This window comes from Rhincodon typus, chromosome 16, assembly GCF_021869965.1.
Source record: "Rhincodon typus isolate 14 chromosome 16, sRhiTyp1.1, whole genome shotgun sequence".
In the NCBI taxonomy this organism is placed as follows: Eukaryota; Metazoa; Chordata; class Chondrichthyes; order Orectolobiformes; family Rhincodontidae; genus Rhincodon; species Rhincodon typus.
Genome location: NC_063347.1, coordinates 46388438 through 46403256, shown reverse-complemented (window position 1 = coordinate 46403256; position 14819 = coordinate 46388438). Strand labels below are relative to the sequence as shown.

General features: G+C 40.4%; 1 protein-coding gene across 1 annotated transcript in view; it reads left to right on the top strand.

Annotated features, from left to right (window-relative positions):
- The window catches only part of chl1b (cell adhesion molecule L1-like b), an 809671-nt gene that overhangs the window by 523132 nt on the left and 271720 nt on the right, over nucleotides 1–14819 (top strand). Inside the window, exons 19-20 of the mRNA XM_048606742.1 lie at nucleotides 10002–10103; nucleotides 11307–11498. Coding sequence (XP_048462699.1) covers nucleotides 10002–10103; nucleotides 11307–11498 — 294 coding nt within the window. The remainder of the gene's footprint in view (nucleotides 1–10001; nucleotides 10104–11306; nucleotides 11499–14819) is intronic.

The window sequence follows — 14819 nt, the reverse complement described above, 5'->3', positions numbered from 1 at the left end:
TTTCTGAAGAAGGGTCTAGGCCTGAAACGTAAGCCTTCCTGCTCCTCTGATGCTGCTTGGCCTGCTGTGTTCATCCAGCTCTACACCTTGTTATCTCAAACAAGTATATCATGGCTCAGTCACATTTGTTAAAAGTGACATGCATTCATGCATGTGGATTTTGCTCTGCAAACAAATAGCTCAAGCCATGCAGAATTTTTGAATTACCGGAGAGATTAGAAGCTTAGAGTTGCCCATTGACCTAAGCATTGCTGTACAGAAAGCAATGAGGGTACACTTGCTTTCCAATTACCAATCTTTTATCCATGGCGTAGATAGTTGTGATCATTTTAAATTTGGCCTTCCAGCCTTTACTCTAATGAGAGAAGAAAGAAAACTTGGGCAGTGCATCTCTCTTTTCAGCAATCTTTAAAGGTGTGTTTTTGTGCATTACACTCACCATTGAATTGTCACTGCATGGGAGTGAAGCTCTGTGCATTGACCTTGATTGATATTATAACAATGTGGCCCAGTCATTATTTATACCCATCTGTAGTGGAGACCTCTCATTCTGCATTACTGGTTTTAGACTAAGCCAAGGTATTTACAAATTAAAGAAGTGTGAAGTTTATATCTTGGTATATAATTTAAAATATTGCATAAAACAAACGCAGTTGCCCGTACTTCTGTATTTTTACTAAGTAATACAAACTTTTAGTGCATGCTTAGCTCATTTTTTTCCCTTTTTCTTAAAGAATTGACTTATTTTGAAGGAAGGCTTTATGGACTTATATGAGGCACCTTGCTCAAAGAATTATGAATGATGTTGACATGAAATATTGAAATGTTATCCAACTGCAGGAAATATTACAGCCATGAATAGTACTGTTCTGACTCAAGAATATATAAATCCTTTCCAGCAGGGGTCACCCACTGACAATCTGGAGCAGGAGGTCTGGCCATATTTTTTTGTTTCCTCCGCCACTAAAGCCAATTGCTCCGAAAAGCTTTCAAAGAGAACACTTAAATCAGCACATGTCTATTTTTGAAGTGTAAAAATACCTGATTTGAGAATACCATGAAAGTGCTCAGGAATTGTTAAATGTGCAGGGAATGGTATCAAGTGAATAAGCAGTGTAGCTATAGAGAAATGTATCCAAATTGTGTCGTAAATGTCTCTCCATTTTGTTTCATGATACATTTTCTATATGGTGTAATTTATGCATTAAAGGTTTGTATTATTTAATGAAGCAACAGAAGATCAGGCAACTGCATCTGCTTCATTCGATACTTTAAATTGTGTGCGAAGAACAGATATGAAAACACTTTTGGCTTAGGCTAAAACTAGTGATGTAGAATGAGAGGTCTCCACTGGGTCACACTGCTTTAACATCAATCACAGAGGTCAATACATGGAGCTCCACTCCCAGGCAATGGAAGTTTAATGCTCTGAAAGATTGCTGCTTTCTGATTGCAATGCAAAGATTACAGCATATGTTTATCAATCTTCTCCAAAATCTTGTAATGGCACATTCGCTTCTCTCTAGTTATTCTGCTATTAGTCATGTTGATGCGCACTTTAATCTATTTTAATTATATTGAATGACATTATAGCTGAATTTGTACTTTTGGGACGGAAGCAAAAATTTTTAAAAAAAAGAGGTGGAGATTGTGCAACAGTTTTACAAAGCTTTACTCAGGCCACACATAGAATGCAGTGTTCAGTTCTGAGAACTTTCCTTAGGAAGGGCACACTGACCTTGGAGGATTTGGAACATAGATTCACCATACAGATATCAGGGATTGAAGGACTAAATTATGAAGACAGATTGCAAAGACAATGCTAGTGGTACAGAAGGCTAAGTGGTGATCGAATTCAGCTTTTAAGAGGAATAAAGATTTAATAGTGCAGATTAAAAAAAAACAATTTCCTCTTGTTTGTCATTTTGAACAAATAGACACAGACGTATAAGAGCAGAATTAAACCACTCAGCCCGTTGAGTCTGCTTCCCATTCAATCATGGCTGATATTTTTCTCAACCCCACTCTCCTGCCTTTTCCCTGTAACCTTCGATCTCCTTACTGATCAAGAACCGATCTATCTCTGTCATAAAGACACTCAATGACTTGGCCTCCACAGCCTTCTGTGGCAGAGAGTTCCACAGATTCACCACCGTCCGGTTAAAGGAATTTCTCCTCATCTCATTTCTAAAGTGTTCTCCCTTTACTGTGAGGCTATGCCCTTAGGTCCTAGTCTCTCCTACTAGTGGAAATATTTTCTCTACAACAACTCTATTCAGGCCTCTCAGTACTCTTAAGTTTAAATGAGATTCCATTTCATCCTTCTATACTGCATCAATTACAGACTCAGAGTCCTCAACCGATACTCATACGACAAGCCCTTCATTCCCAAGATCATCTTGAAAGCCTCCTCTGGACCCCTTCCAATGCCAACTCATCCTTCCTAAGATATGGAGCCTAAAACTGCTCTCAATATTCCAAATGCAGTCTGATCAGAGCCTTATACAGCCTCAGCATTACATCCCTACTCTTGTAATCTAACCTTCTTGAAATGAATGCTAACATTGCATTTGCCTTTCTCACTGCCAACCGAACTTACATGTTAATCTCAAGAGATTTTTGAAGTTGAACTCCCAAGTCTCATTGTGCTTCAGGTTTCCTCATCTGTTCCTCATTTAGAAAATAATCTAAGGCTCTATTCTTCCAACCAAAGTGAATAACCTCACACTTTCACACATTGTATTCCATCTGCTATTTCTTGTCTCACTCTTCTAGCCCACTCACATCCTCCTGCAGCCTCCCCACATCCTCAAACAACCTGTCCCTCCACCTACCTTATCTGCAAACTTAGTAACAATGCCCTCAGTTCCTTCGTCCCGATTGCTAATGTATAAGATGATTAGTTGTGGTCCCAACACTAACCCCTGTGGAACTCTATTAGTCACTCGCTGCCATCCTGAAAAATACCCCTTTATCCCCACACCCTGCCTTCTGCCAGTCAGCCAATCCTCTATCCATGCCAGTACCTTGTCCCCAACACCAAGGGCTCTTATTCCACAGCATTTTGTGAAGTCCCTTGTCAGAAGCCATGTGGAAATCCAGATAGATCCTGGCCACTGGCTCTTCTTTGTCAAACTTGCTTGCACCTTCTCAAGGTATTCTAACAGATTTGTCAGTCCACTTGACCAAGCCATACTGACTCAGACATATTTTACCATGTCCTATTGAGTATCTGCAGTCTCATCCTTAATAGCGGACTCTAAAGTCTTACCATTGACTGAGGACAGACTAACCAGCCTACAGTTTCATCTCTTTTTTATCTCCCCTGCCACTTCTTAAACAGGGGTGTTACATTAACCGCTCTCCAGTTCTCTGGGACACTCCCTGACTCCAGTGATTCCCGAAAGATTATAAACAATGCCTACACAATCTCCTCACCTATCTCTGGGGTGTAGTCCATCGAGTCTGGGTGATTTATCCACCTTCAGACCTTACAGCATCCCCAACACCTTATCCTTAATTATGGCTATTGTAATTACCTCTGTCCCTGACACTCTTGACTTTCTGGTATGCTGCTGGCTTCTTCCACTGTAAAAGCTGATGCAAACTACCTGTTCAGTTCCTCTGCCATTTCCTAGTGCCCCATTACTAATTCTCCAGTCTCATTTTCTAGTGGTCCAGTATCAACTTTTGCCTCTCTCTCATCTTTTAGATATTAAAAAAAACTCTTGTAATCTTCTTTTATATTAGCTAGCTTGCTCTCACAGTTCATCTTCTCCCCTCTTGTTGCTTTTTTAGGCATGTTCTGCTGGTTTTTAAAGGCTTCCCAATTCTCTGTCTTCCCAATAATCTTCACCACATTGTATGCTTTTTATTTTGCTTTTATCCTGTCCCTGACTTCCCTTGTCAGCCATGGTTGCCTGTCCGTCCCCTTAGTATGCTTCCTCTTACATGGGATAAATTTCTGTTGGGCCTCCCAAATATCCCCAATAAACCCCTGCCATTGTTACTCCACCGTCTTCCTCACTAGGCTAGCTCTGGCTAGCTTCTCCTTTGTGGTTACCTTTACTGTATTATTTCCTGTTACATCTGTTTCAATCTTCTCCCTCTCAAACTGAAGTGAGAATTCTATCATATTATAGTCACCGCCCCTTGGAGTTCCTTCACCTTAAGCTCCCGAATCAAATCAAGTCTGCCTCGCTACATATCACCAAATCCAGAATTACCTGTTCCCTCGTGGGCTGTACCACATGCTACTCCAAAAAAATCTTGTCGACATTACACAAATTCCTGTTCTTGAGATCTGCTGCGAGCATTATTTTCCCAGTCGACCTGCACGTTGAAGTCCCCCATGATTATCCTAATAGTGCCTTTCTTACTTGCTGTTCCTATCACCTGATTTCATCACCGTCGGGCCACTGAATATCTGAATCAGGCATTTTTGGCACAGACCTCGTGTTGTATCAAAAAGGGCACCACAGCTCTCAGTTTGCATCAGAAGGTTCAAAATTGGTGGTATCCTGAACAACTCTATGAACCAGTGCGATGCCCATTCTCCTAATTTGACCATGCAGGTTTAAGTCATAAATGCATACTTCATAATCCAAAAACCATATTTTCTGTTGAAAAATGGGCTCTGGACCAGGGCTATTTAAAAGGGCACTCAGCATGTTGCACATTAGCTGCTTTTGGCTTAATTTAGTTTTGTTTGAGTCTGTGAATGGCCTTTACAGATTTCTTGGTCATTGTTGATTGGCAGTCGGTGGTCACTGTCAAGAAGGGCTGAGAAATGCCTGGCCAATAGAGGAGTGATTATATATTTTCTGTCTTTTGTTCTGTAAATTTAACCAGGACATGGAACAAAGGATGCAAAGTGGGGAAGCATTGGGACAAAAGGGGGGCACCTCATAAAGAGGTCCTATCCATCAAGGGTGCTCAAAAAGATGTTCCACCTTCACATAGACAATGCCTGATTAGGAATGGGCTGGTCACTGAAGTGTGCCAGCACCCACAATCTGTTGTCTGAGAGTTTGGCCCGGCTTGTGGCCATCAAAGACACCCTCAAAGGTTCCACTTCAAGGACCTTGGAAGTTGAAACTAGAGGAATTGTCAACTTTTCCTGGTGTGTTGTTCACCACAGTACTTGGGAAATAATGAAGCTCGGGAAAGGGGAAGCAGTTCATTGCCTCTTCCTTCAGCAGGAAGAACCAAAATGAAAGAGCACATGGTTTCATTCCACCCTCAAAGCCTCTACATCAAGGCAGAGAGGAACCAGAGGGGTCTCATTCAATAAGTATGCAGTTCTTTAAAACCCTGCCCAGCCCTTCCTCATGATGAATGCCCATTATCCTGGCTGTTGTCATGGTGCATTTATTCTGCACCATTCTATCATCAGTTTTTCATGGATATACCAGGGCTGGCAGCTATGTGCAGAAGTGAATCTCCTCTCCATGTGATCACTCTTACAAATTCTCCAGATGCCAGTACCAGTGTTGTCTTATCCAGGACACTGACACTGGTCAAAGTCACGAGCAACATTCTGTTCAACTTCCTGAATTCGCTCAGACCTTTGTCATGATCTCTGTCCCACGAAAACTTCAAGCATCTCATTGTCCGTTTTTGTACCACTGCCCCTGCATGACTGAACTTCTATTTGTTCTGGTGTCATTAGCAGACCTCAAATATTAAATTTTCTACCTGAGGAGGCAAATCAAGAGTGCCCCATATTGCCTTCTTGGCATCTTTCTACGGTATATAAAGCAGGGCAAGAGTTATAGCTGGGGGAAAGGCAACTATGAGGCGATGAGGCAAGATTTAGGATGCATAGGATGGAGAAGGAAACTGCAGGGGCTGGGCACAATTGAAATGTGGAGCTTGTTCAAGGAACAGCTACTGCGTGTCCTTGAGAAGTATGTACCTGTCAGGCAGGGAGGAAGTGGTCGAGCGAGGGAACCGTGGTTTACTAAAGAAGTTGAATTTCTTGTCAAGAGGAAGAAGGAGGCTTATGTAGAGATGAGGCGCGAAGGCTCAGTGAGGGCACTTGAGAGTTACAAGTTAGCCAGGAAGGACCTAAAGAGAGAGCGAAGAAAAGCCAGGAGGGGACATGAGAAGTCTTTAGCAGGTAGGATCAAGGAAAACCCTAAAGCTTTCTATAGGTATGTCAGGAATAAAAGAATGACGAGAGTAAGATTGGGGCCGGTCAAGGACAGTAGTGGGAAGTTGTGCGTGGAGTCCGAAGAGATAGGAGAGGTGCTAAATGAATATTTTTCTTCAGTATTCATGCAGGAAAAAGACAATGTAGTCGAGGAGAATACTGAGATACAGTCTATTAGACTAGAGGGGATTGAGGTTCATAAGGAGAAGGTGTTAGCAATTCTGGAAGGTGTGAAAATAGATAAGTCCCCTGGGCCGGATGGGATTTATCCTAGGATTCTCTGGGAAGCTAGAGAGGAGATTGCAGAGCCTTTGGCTTTGATCTTTATGTCGTCATTGTCTTCAGGAATAGTGCCAGAAGACTGGAGACTAGCAAATGTTGTCCCCTTGTTCAAGAAGGGGAGTAGAGACAACCCTGGTAATTATAGACCAGTGAGCCTTACTTCGGTTGTGGGTAAAGTGTTGGAAAGGATTATAAGAGATAGGATTTATAATCATCTAGAAAGGAATAATTTGATTAGGGATAGTCAACACGGTTTTGTGAAGGGTAGGTCGTGCCTCACAAACCTTATTGAGTTCTTTGAGAAGGTGACCAAACAGGTGGATGAGGGTAAAGCGGTTGATGTGGTGTATTTGGATTTCAGTAAAGCGTTTGATAAGGTTCCCCATGGTAGGCTATTGCAGAAAATACGGAGGCATGGGATTGAGGGTGATTTAGCGGTTTGGATCAGAAATTGGCTATCTGTAAGAAGACAGAGGGTGGTGGTTGATGGGAAATGTTCATCCTGGAGTTCAGTTACTAGTGGTGTACCTCAAGGATCTGTTTTGGGGCCACTGCTGTTTGTCATTTTTATAAATGACCTGGATGAGGGCGTAGAAGGATGGGTTAGTAAATTTGCGGATGACACCAAAGTCGGTGGAGTTGTGGATAGTGCAGAAGGATGTTGTAGGTTACAGAGGGACATAGATAAGCTGCAGAGCTGGGCTGAGAGGTGGCAAATGGAGTTTAATGCGGAAAAGTGTGAGGTGATTCACTTTGGAAGGAGTAACAGGAATACAGAGTACTGGGCTAATGGTAAGATTCTTGGTAGTGTGGATGAGCAGAAAGATCTCGGTGTCCATGTGCATAGATCACTGAAAGTTGCCACCCAGGTTGATAGCGTTGTTAAGAAGGCGTACAGTATGTTAGGTTTTATTGGTAGAGGGATTGAGTTTCGGAGCCATGAGGTCATGTTGCAGCTGTACAAAACTGTGGTGCGGCCGCACTTGGAGTATTGCGTACAGTTCTGGTCACCGCATTATAGGAAGGATGTGGAAGCATTGGAAAGGGTGCAGAGGAGGTTTACCAGGATGTTGCCTGGTATGGAGGGAAGCTCTTATGAGGAAAGGCTGAGGGTTTTGAGGCTGTTTTCGTTAGAGAGAAGAAGGTTAAGAGGTGACTTGATAGAGACATACAAGATGATCAGAGGATTAGATAGGGTGGACAGTGGGAGCCTTTTTCCTCAGATGGTGATGGCTAGCACGAGGGGACATAGCTTTAAGTTGAGGGGTGATAGATATAGGACAGATGTCAGAGGTAGGTTCTTTACTCAGAGAGTAGTAAGGGCGTGGAATGCCCTGCCTGCAAAAATAGTAGACTCGCCCACTTTAAGGGCATTTAAATGGTCATTGGATAAACATATGGATGATAATGGAATAGTTTAGGTTAGATGGGCTTCAGATTGGTTTCACAGGTCGGCGCAACATCGAGGGCCGAAGGGCCTGTACTGCGCTGTAATGTTCTATGTTCTGTGTTCCCATTGGCTATTCCTCAGAAACGTGTCATCACATACATATATGAGAACACCAAGATTATATTTCAGTACCAATAGCTTTGACTCAATGATTGCTTTAATAGTGTTTGACAACTTTTCTGTAAACATGAAATGAATGAGGCAAGACTTTCTCTACTTTAGCATTGGCAAAAGCAAAGCTTTGTTTAATACCTGGCACATGTTCCTCACCTTGTTCCTCACCTAGGTATTCATAATGACCATAGCTATCAATAGATTATTGAAATTTTAAGAGTCTGAATGTAAAATTACAGGCACTATATGTCAATCAGTCGAGCTGTATAAGTCCTTAGTTATCTTTCTGCCTTTCAGAAACAGGATATTTACTTTATTTTCCAAAATCTGAGTAGTCTGAACATTTATTCCGCAGTGACAAACATGACAGTGGTGTTGGCCAACATATTTTTCAACAATTTTGACCGCATTGTGGCAATTTTTCCAATTAAAGAAATACTTTAATGCATGTCAACAGTTATCAATGTCATGGTTATCTTGTTTTTGCAGAAGTTAATTGCATTTGTAGAACTTTGTGCAATATTGGATTTAATTCAAAAGGAAAATATTGGTTATAATAATTTTTCCAAGTCAGAGCGAAGATGAAAAAAGCTAATCATCTGTATCAGAACTGTAAGTGAGGAGCATGTTGTAGAATTACTTTCTTTGGGAAAACTTGAGCTACCAAAGTAACATAATTAACATTTTCAAGATTATGGAATTAATGGACAAAATGCATCCAGTTCATTTCAAATATCAAAGGTTAAAACATTTAAATTCAGATGTTGGAGCAGGAAATAAGGAATTATATCACCTGAAGGAGAATAAAGTTATGAAATGGTACAATAAATTGAAGATATCAATATCCATTACTGAGATATTGTGGGAAAGTGAATAGCTAGGGGTTGATGCATAAAGTTAGAATAATTTTTTTTTGCTAGTTTGAAAACACTTTATTGATCCAAAAGACTCTTATCGTTGCCATTGGAAAGTATATTTTCAACAACATAATAAAGAGTGAGATTACTATGTTATGGAAAGGTATAAAGTATTCCTGAATTTTGTGAGCAAGCAAAAAATGTAATTTTCCATTTGTCAAATGATCAGTTGTAACATATCAATGTTACCCTGAAAATATTTTCAGATTTTTTTCCATGAATAATTAATAGATTGTTTTTGTTTCTTAAACGCATGTAGATTTACACAGATACAGTGTCTCACATCCAGGTCCTGCAAATATTGCGTATTTTTATGAGTGGCTATGAATGAATTTTAGACCTCATGAAGTGAAGAAATAACTTGCTGGCTTGTTCAGCTCAGTGCTGCATTATTGCAGTGCGACATCAGACAAGTTATCTGCTTCGCACGCCAGATTTTTCCAGTCCTCTGAGAGGTCTGAATCACCCTTGACCCTCCCTAAACCAACTAGATCCAATCTGCTGCACCTAACCTAGCTCAAACTGCCTGACCTGAGCCACCCGCACTGAAAACTGGCCAGATCTGAAATGCAGGCCGCACTGAATCCTGAGGGATCTGGCTGTGAAACTCTGTATCTGTATATATATTAGATATACGTTCTCTATTTTGTATATGTGTCTTGCACAGGAATGTTAAACCACATTGCGATACACAAGGAAGAAAGGAATATTGACTCCTTTTATTTGAAATTCTTTGTCATTAGCTGTTGGTTGTTTGTCAAACTAGAAAATAAATCCATTCTAATGCAAGGCATTGCATTGATTTTTGTAAATGTGAATAAATCGGTATCAGAATGACACAGACAGTGCCTTGGATACAAACTACACGAGTCAACCCAAAGATATAAAAGAATTGATTTTGTCGTGCTGTTATTGTTGTTTCTTTGTCATGAGATGTAATATTTGAAAGCTTCCATCATTATCTCTAAATAGCACGAGTCAATGCTAATTTATCCTTGGGCAAAACACATTAAGTATTAACAGATTTTATCAATGATGTGAATTTTAAAAATGTATTGGCATTTAAAAAGATGTTATTTGTTAGATGTTCCAGAGCCACCAGAAGATTTGAAATTAACTGACCTGCAAAACATGAATGTTAGATTAGACTGGAATCCAGGAGATAGCCACAATAGTCCCATAATTGGTAGGTAATGTTTACTATTTTAGATATCTTTGCTAAAGGATGCTTATGGAGGGAACATGTTTAAACATTTGAATGCTGGATTTGATTTTGATCAAAAATAGATGAATGAAAGTGCTTTTGATTTGGATGTCTGTCAGGATTGTTGTGGTAGAAGTCAGAATAGAGTTAAATATCTCTTTTTTCTTATTCAAGAAATTAGTAGTGTTATGTAAAGAAACAAAGTGTCAGCAGTGGCTCTTTTAGGATGCTTTTGCTTTTGAGTTACATGTTTCTGACTTCAAATCTCAGTGCAGGACCTGATCACAAAAATGAAATTCCAATGCAGTACTGACTATGTCCTGCAATCTAAGAGGCGCCATCTTTCAAATGAGACATTAAACCCAAACCACATTTGCCATATTTGCTAGATGTAAAAAATCTGAAGGGTTTGTTTGAATGAAGAGCAGACAAATTATCCCTGGTGTCCTGACCAATAATTTATCCCTTAAGTATGGGAGCTCACTGTTTACAAAGTTGGTTGCTGCATTTTCTCCATTTCATACGTAGTTCTCTGGCTTTAAAGCATTTGTAACATTCGATGGTCATGAAAAACCTGATATAATTTGAACAATTATTTCCAAAACAAAAGTTAAAATCTCAGTCAGAGGTTGATTCAGCATCTACCCAGTTCAATGTATTCATCTCTGATTGCAACTAAAATGTTTCACATTTGTCAGCCAATAACCTGTTCCATCAGAATATCCAAACAGATTTCCAGCCATAAATGCAAATATGCCAAATAATGCAACCATAGTCATGTAACATGGGATCTTTCTTACAATATTTTTACGGAAAGCATTTTTTAGCTACAGAGAAAAACTATGTGTTTTACAATTGTCATGTTTATATCTATACTTTATAATTTGTGAAAATGCTGGTGGTATGTATATTTTTAAAATCTATTTATGCAAAACAACATAAACAAAACTCATTCAAATACAAAGCCTCAACCTGAGAATTATAGGCTAGTATCGGTCTAGACAATATTAAGTTTCAATGTCTACTGATAAGTAAATTAATGGTAGTATTGTATTTGTAATAATTGTCAGAAATAAAATCTCAAGTAATATGATTAATTTGTACCCCCAATAGCAAATAAATACTAAACTTTCCATGTCATTTTACAGATTTACTAACATATGAAACAATTTTAATTTTATATAGCATTTATTGTGGAGGAGACCACATTTGAACCGAAAAGGTGGCATGAAAAGACGAGAGTTGATGGAAATACAACTTCAGTTACATTGCAGCTCTCTCCGTATGTCACTTATCAGTTTCGAATATCAGCTATAAATGAAGTCGGCAAAAGTCATCCCAGTCAGCCTTCAGAAAAACACATAACACCATCAGCAGGTACGTAAATAAAAATTATAATTGACTTCTTTCCTATCAGCACAGTATCACAGGATGAGGGGTGACCTTATAAAAGTTTATAAAATCATGAGGGGCATGGATAGGGTGAAGAGTCAAGGTCTTTTCCTGACGATGGGGGAGTCCAAATCTAAAGGACATAAATTTAAGGTGAGAAGACAAAGATTTGAAAGGGACCTAACGGGCAACATTTTCACACAGAGAGTGATGTGTGTATGGAATGAGCTGCCAGAGGAGGTGGTGGAGGCTGGTACAATTACAACATTTAAAAGGCATCTGGACGCGTATATGAATATGAAGGGTTTAGAGGGATATGGGCCAAACGCTGGCAAATGGGACTAGATTAATGCAGAATATCTGGTTGGATTGGCTGCGTTGGACAGAAAGATCTCTTTCTGTGCTGTACATCTCCATGACTATGATTGTACAAAGCATGAATCATATTGTGGATAATGAGAATGGCACTGACAATAACTGGCACAGAAATGTTTCATTGTCCAAGTCTCAGTTGCTGGGGAGTTTCCATTTTAGCAAAGTGTTTCTTTACAATATATCCCAATTACCTCACTACATGGAGAATTCCAGTTCCCTATTCTGTTTCGTGTACTAAACTATTGTGATTTAATTGTGTTACACTAGTTTATTTATTAAAGAATGCTTGTAACTCTCATCCAATGTTGTTTGTGTCGCACTCTAATATTGCTTTTTTTTTTATTTCTTTACCTCTGTTTTCTTCATTTATCTGTTTGCTTCTTTAATTCTTTTTTTCTCTCACTATCACCTACCCCAAAACTCTTTCTCAGATACTTACGTAGTATTTACTGTATGGGCGACTTAATTACTTAACTGACTGATGAAAATATGGAATACTTTGGGAGTAGGTTGTGAATACCAAAATAATTAATTAACTTATGCCAACAATAAATACAGAATAATTCATTAGTTGGAAGAAAATATTGATGGAATTCATTTGGTGAAGTTTTCCCAGTCCCTAAATTATGTGGGCAATGATGAGTCAATTGGGAAAACATGGGAGATTGGAAAAAATTGTTTCTCGACGTAGAGAAAATTAAGTTCAATATGCACCTAAGGTTTGAACGGCGCGATGAGAATTTCTCTCGTGAGCAACAAGAGGACATGTGCGTGGAATATTATTTCTTCTCCCCTTGTTTTTATGCTGTTTGTATTCCGTCACAAGGCAGAGGGAAACTAAGTGGTGACAATTCCCAACATGCAAGTTAAAGCACGTATCTACCAGCTCCAGATCACTACTTGTTCCTCCATGTCTTTATCTTGGCCAGCATTTCCCAACATAACTCAAGCACCTTCTATGGGCAGCGGACATTTGCACCTGTCTGGCTGCAACCTCACCTCATCATCATGGCACAACTCTGAATCACATGGAACACAGTTCTCCACATCATTCCTGCACTGTGGAATGCAGCAATACGTAGCATTGTAGTAGTGCTTAAGTACAATGAGAGGAGGGGATCTTATGGATTAGAACAAGGCATTCTGGTAGCAATTAATAACTTTATGCTTCGCTGGATGATCACAGCATCTCTGCCTTGCTGAGGCTTTTTGCATTTTGCACCTCATTTAGAGCATACAGGCAGATGTATTTTTGTGTTTTCTTGTCTTTTAGTGCAGAATCAAAGCTAGGCAGTTATCATACATAGACATGTGATATTAATAATATGTGCCAGTAGCTTATGTGGCAAACACACTGCATGTATTTCAACCAAATGGCATATCAAGTGATTCTTTTTGGCCTCGATGTTCACATGGGATTCTCGCTGGTGAGTTGTGAGAGGTCTATTACAATAGGTTACCACTTGTTATCGCCATCATTTTTACTTCATTTCATCTTGTTAATATGCAGTCGGCCATTCTACCACCGTCAAGTAATGAGACACCACAATTCATGATATCAGAGAGGGAACAGGCACCCAATGTTCTCCAGCTCACCACTCCTCTGGACCTTCATTGTGGGCACCAACGTCTCTGGACGTGATCCATGGTCAGTGACTGGACACACCCCATATTCTCGGGCATTGGCATCTGACATTTACCAGCCTTACTGCATTAACATGGCACATCCATGATCCACCGACTGTACACATCTGCACTTCAGTGCTGCACTTTGGAGTGCCCACTGACATTCATTGTCTGGCTGTAGCTGGCAGTAATGTGCAGAGGGACTGGCACTCGGCTTATGACCAAGGAGTATCTCAGGGCTCCTCCTTCAATGCTCATGGCAGACTTACCTTGACTTGTGTTTTGATACCTCCCCCACCTCCTGCAGCCATACCTTAAAGGCTCACAGATCTTCTGCCTTGACTAGTCTTGTAGCACAGATGTAAAGCCAGGGATCTTGTCATGGTTGTCAGTCAAGTAGGCAGACCAGCTTCTGTACAACAGTGTGCTGTGCCAGTGTTATGCCTGCACTATGGGTCAGCCACACATGTGCCAAAAACATTACACGCACTGTAGGCAAATGCCACATCTCGAACGCTAAGGGAAGTCCTCAGTCAGGTCCAGCGAGACAGCCTTCACTCAGAGGCAGGACATCAAGAGAAGCCTCCAATGTCAGTCTAAGGGTTTGGGTTTGAGTTGGGGAGTAGTGCTGCCTACCAGAGGCCACTGCTGTGGTTGGCAATTGGAGGCAGAATCCTGGCATGCAAGTGGGATTACAATTGTGAAATGGGACGAGATGGGGAGGCAATAGAGCATTGAAAGGAAAGTGGTGATGCGGGAAAGAGGACATCTGACTGTAAACTACACCCGAGCTTTAGTGGGGGACAGTGGACCTGCAAGTTTACCCAATATACCTGGAGCTGAGTGCATAACGTGGGCAGACGAGGATTTAGAGAGTCGGGTTAGATGGGAGCTTGGGGAATTTCAAAGGCAATGTAGTTGATGGGAATGCCAAGAAGTGAATGTTATATTTGTTGGTTCACCAAAAAATAAGAGGCTGAGACTGAAACTCACTGTTTGAGAAATGACCGCTGTTTGCTTCCATTGTGTTATGAGTAATAAGTGTGCAATGGAGATGGAAATGGCTGTGACCACACCAGAATGGGCAGGATAGGTGTTTCCTTCCGTGAGGGAAGCGACTTCAATTCTGAGCAATATGAGGCCCTTTAAAAAGCGATAATGTAATTCAAACTTCAGTCACTGAAACATACCTGCCAGCACTATATGCTACATGAACCTTAGGCATGAACTTACTGTGTGCAGTCCCAATCCTTGCCCCATGCACTGTTATGAGATCATGCAAAATTACAAATAAATCCCACCAAT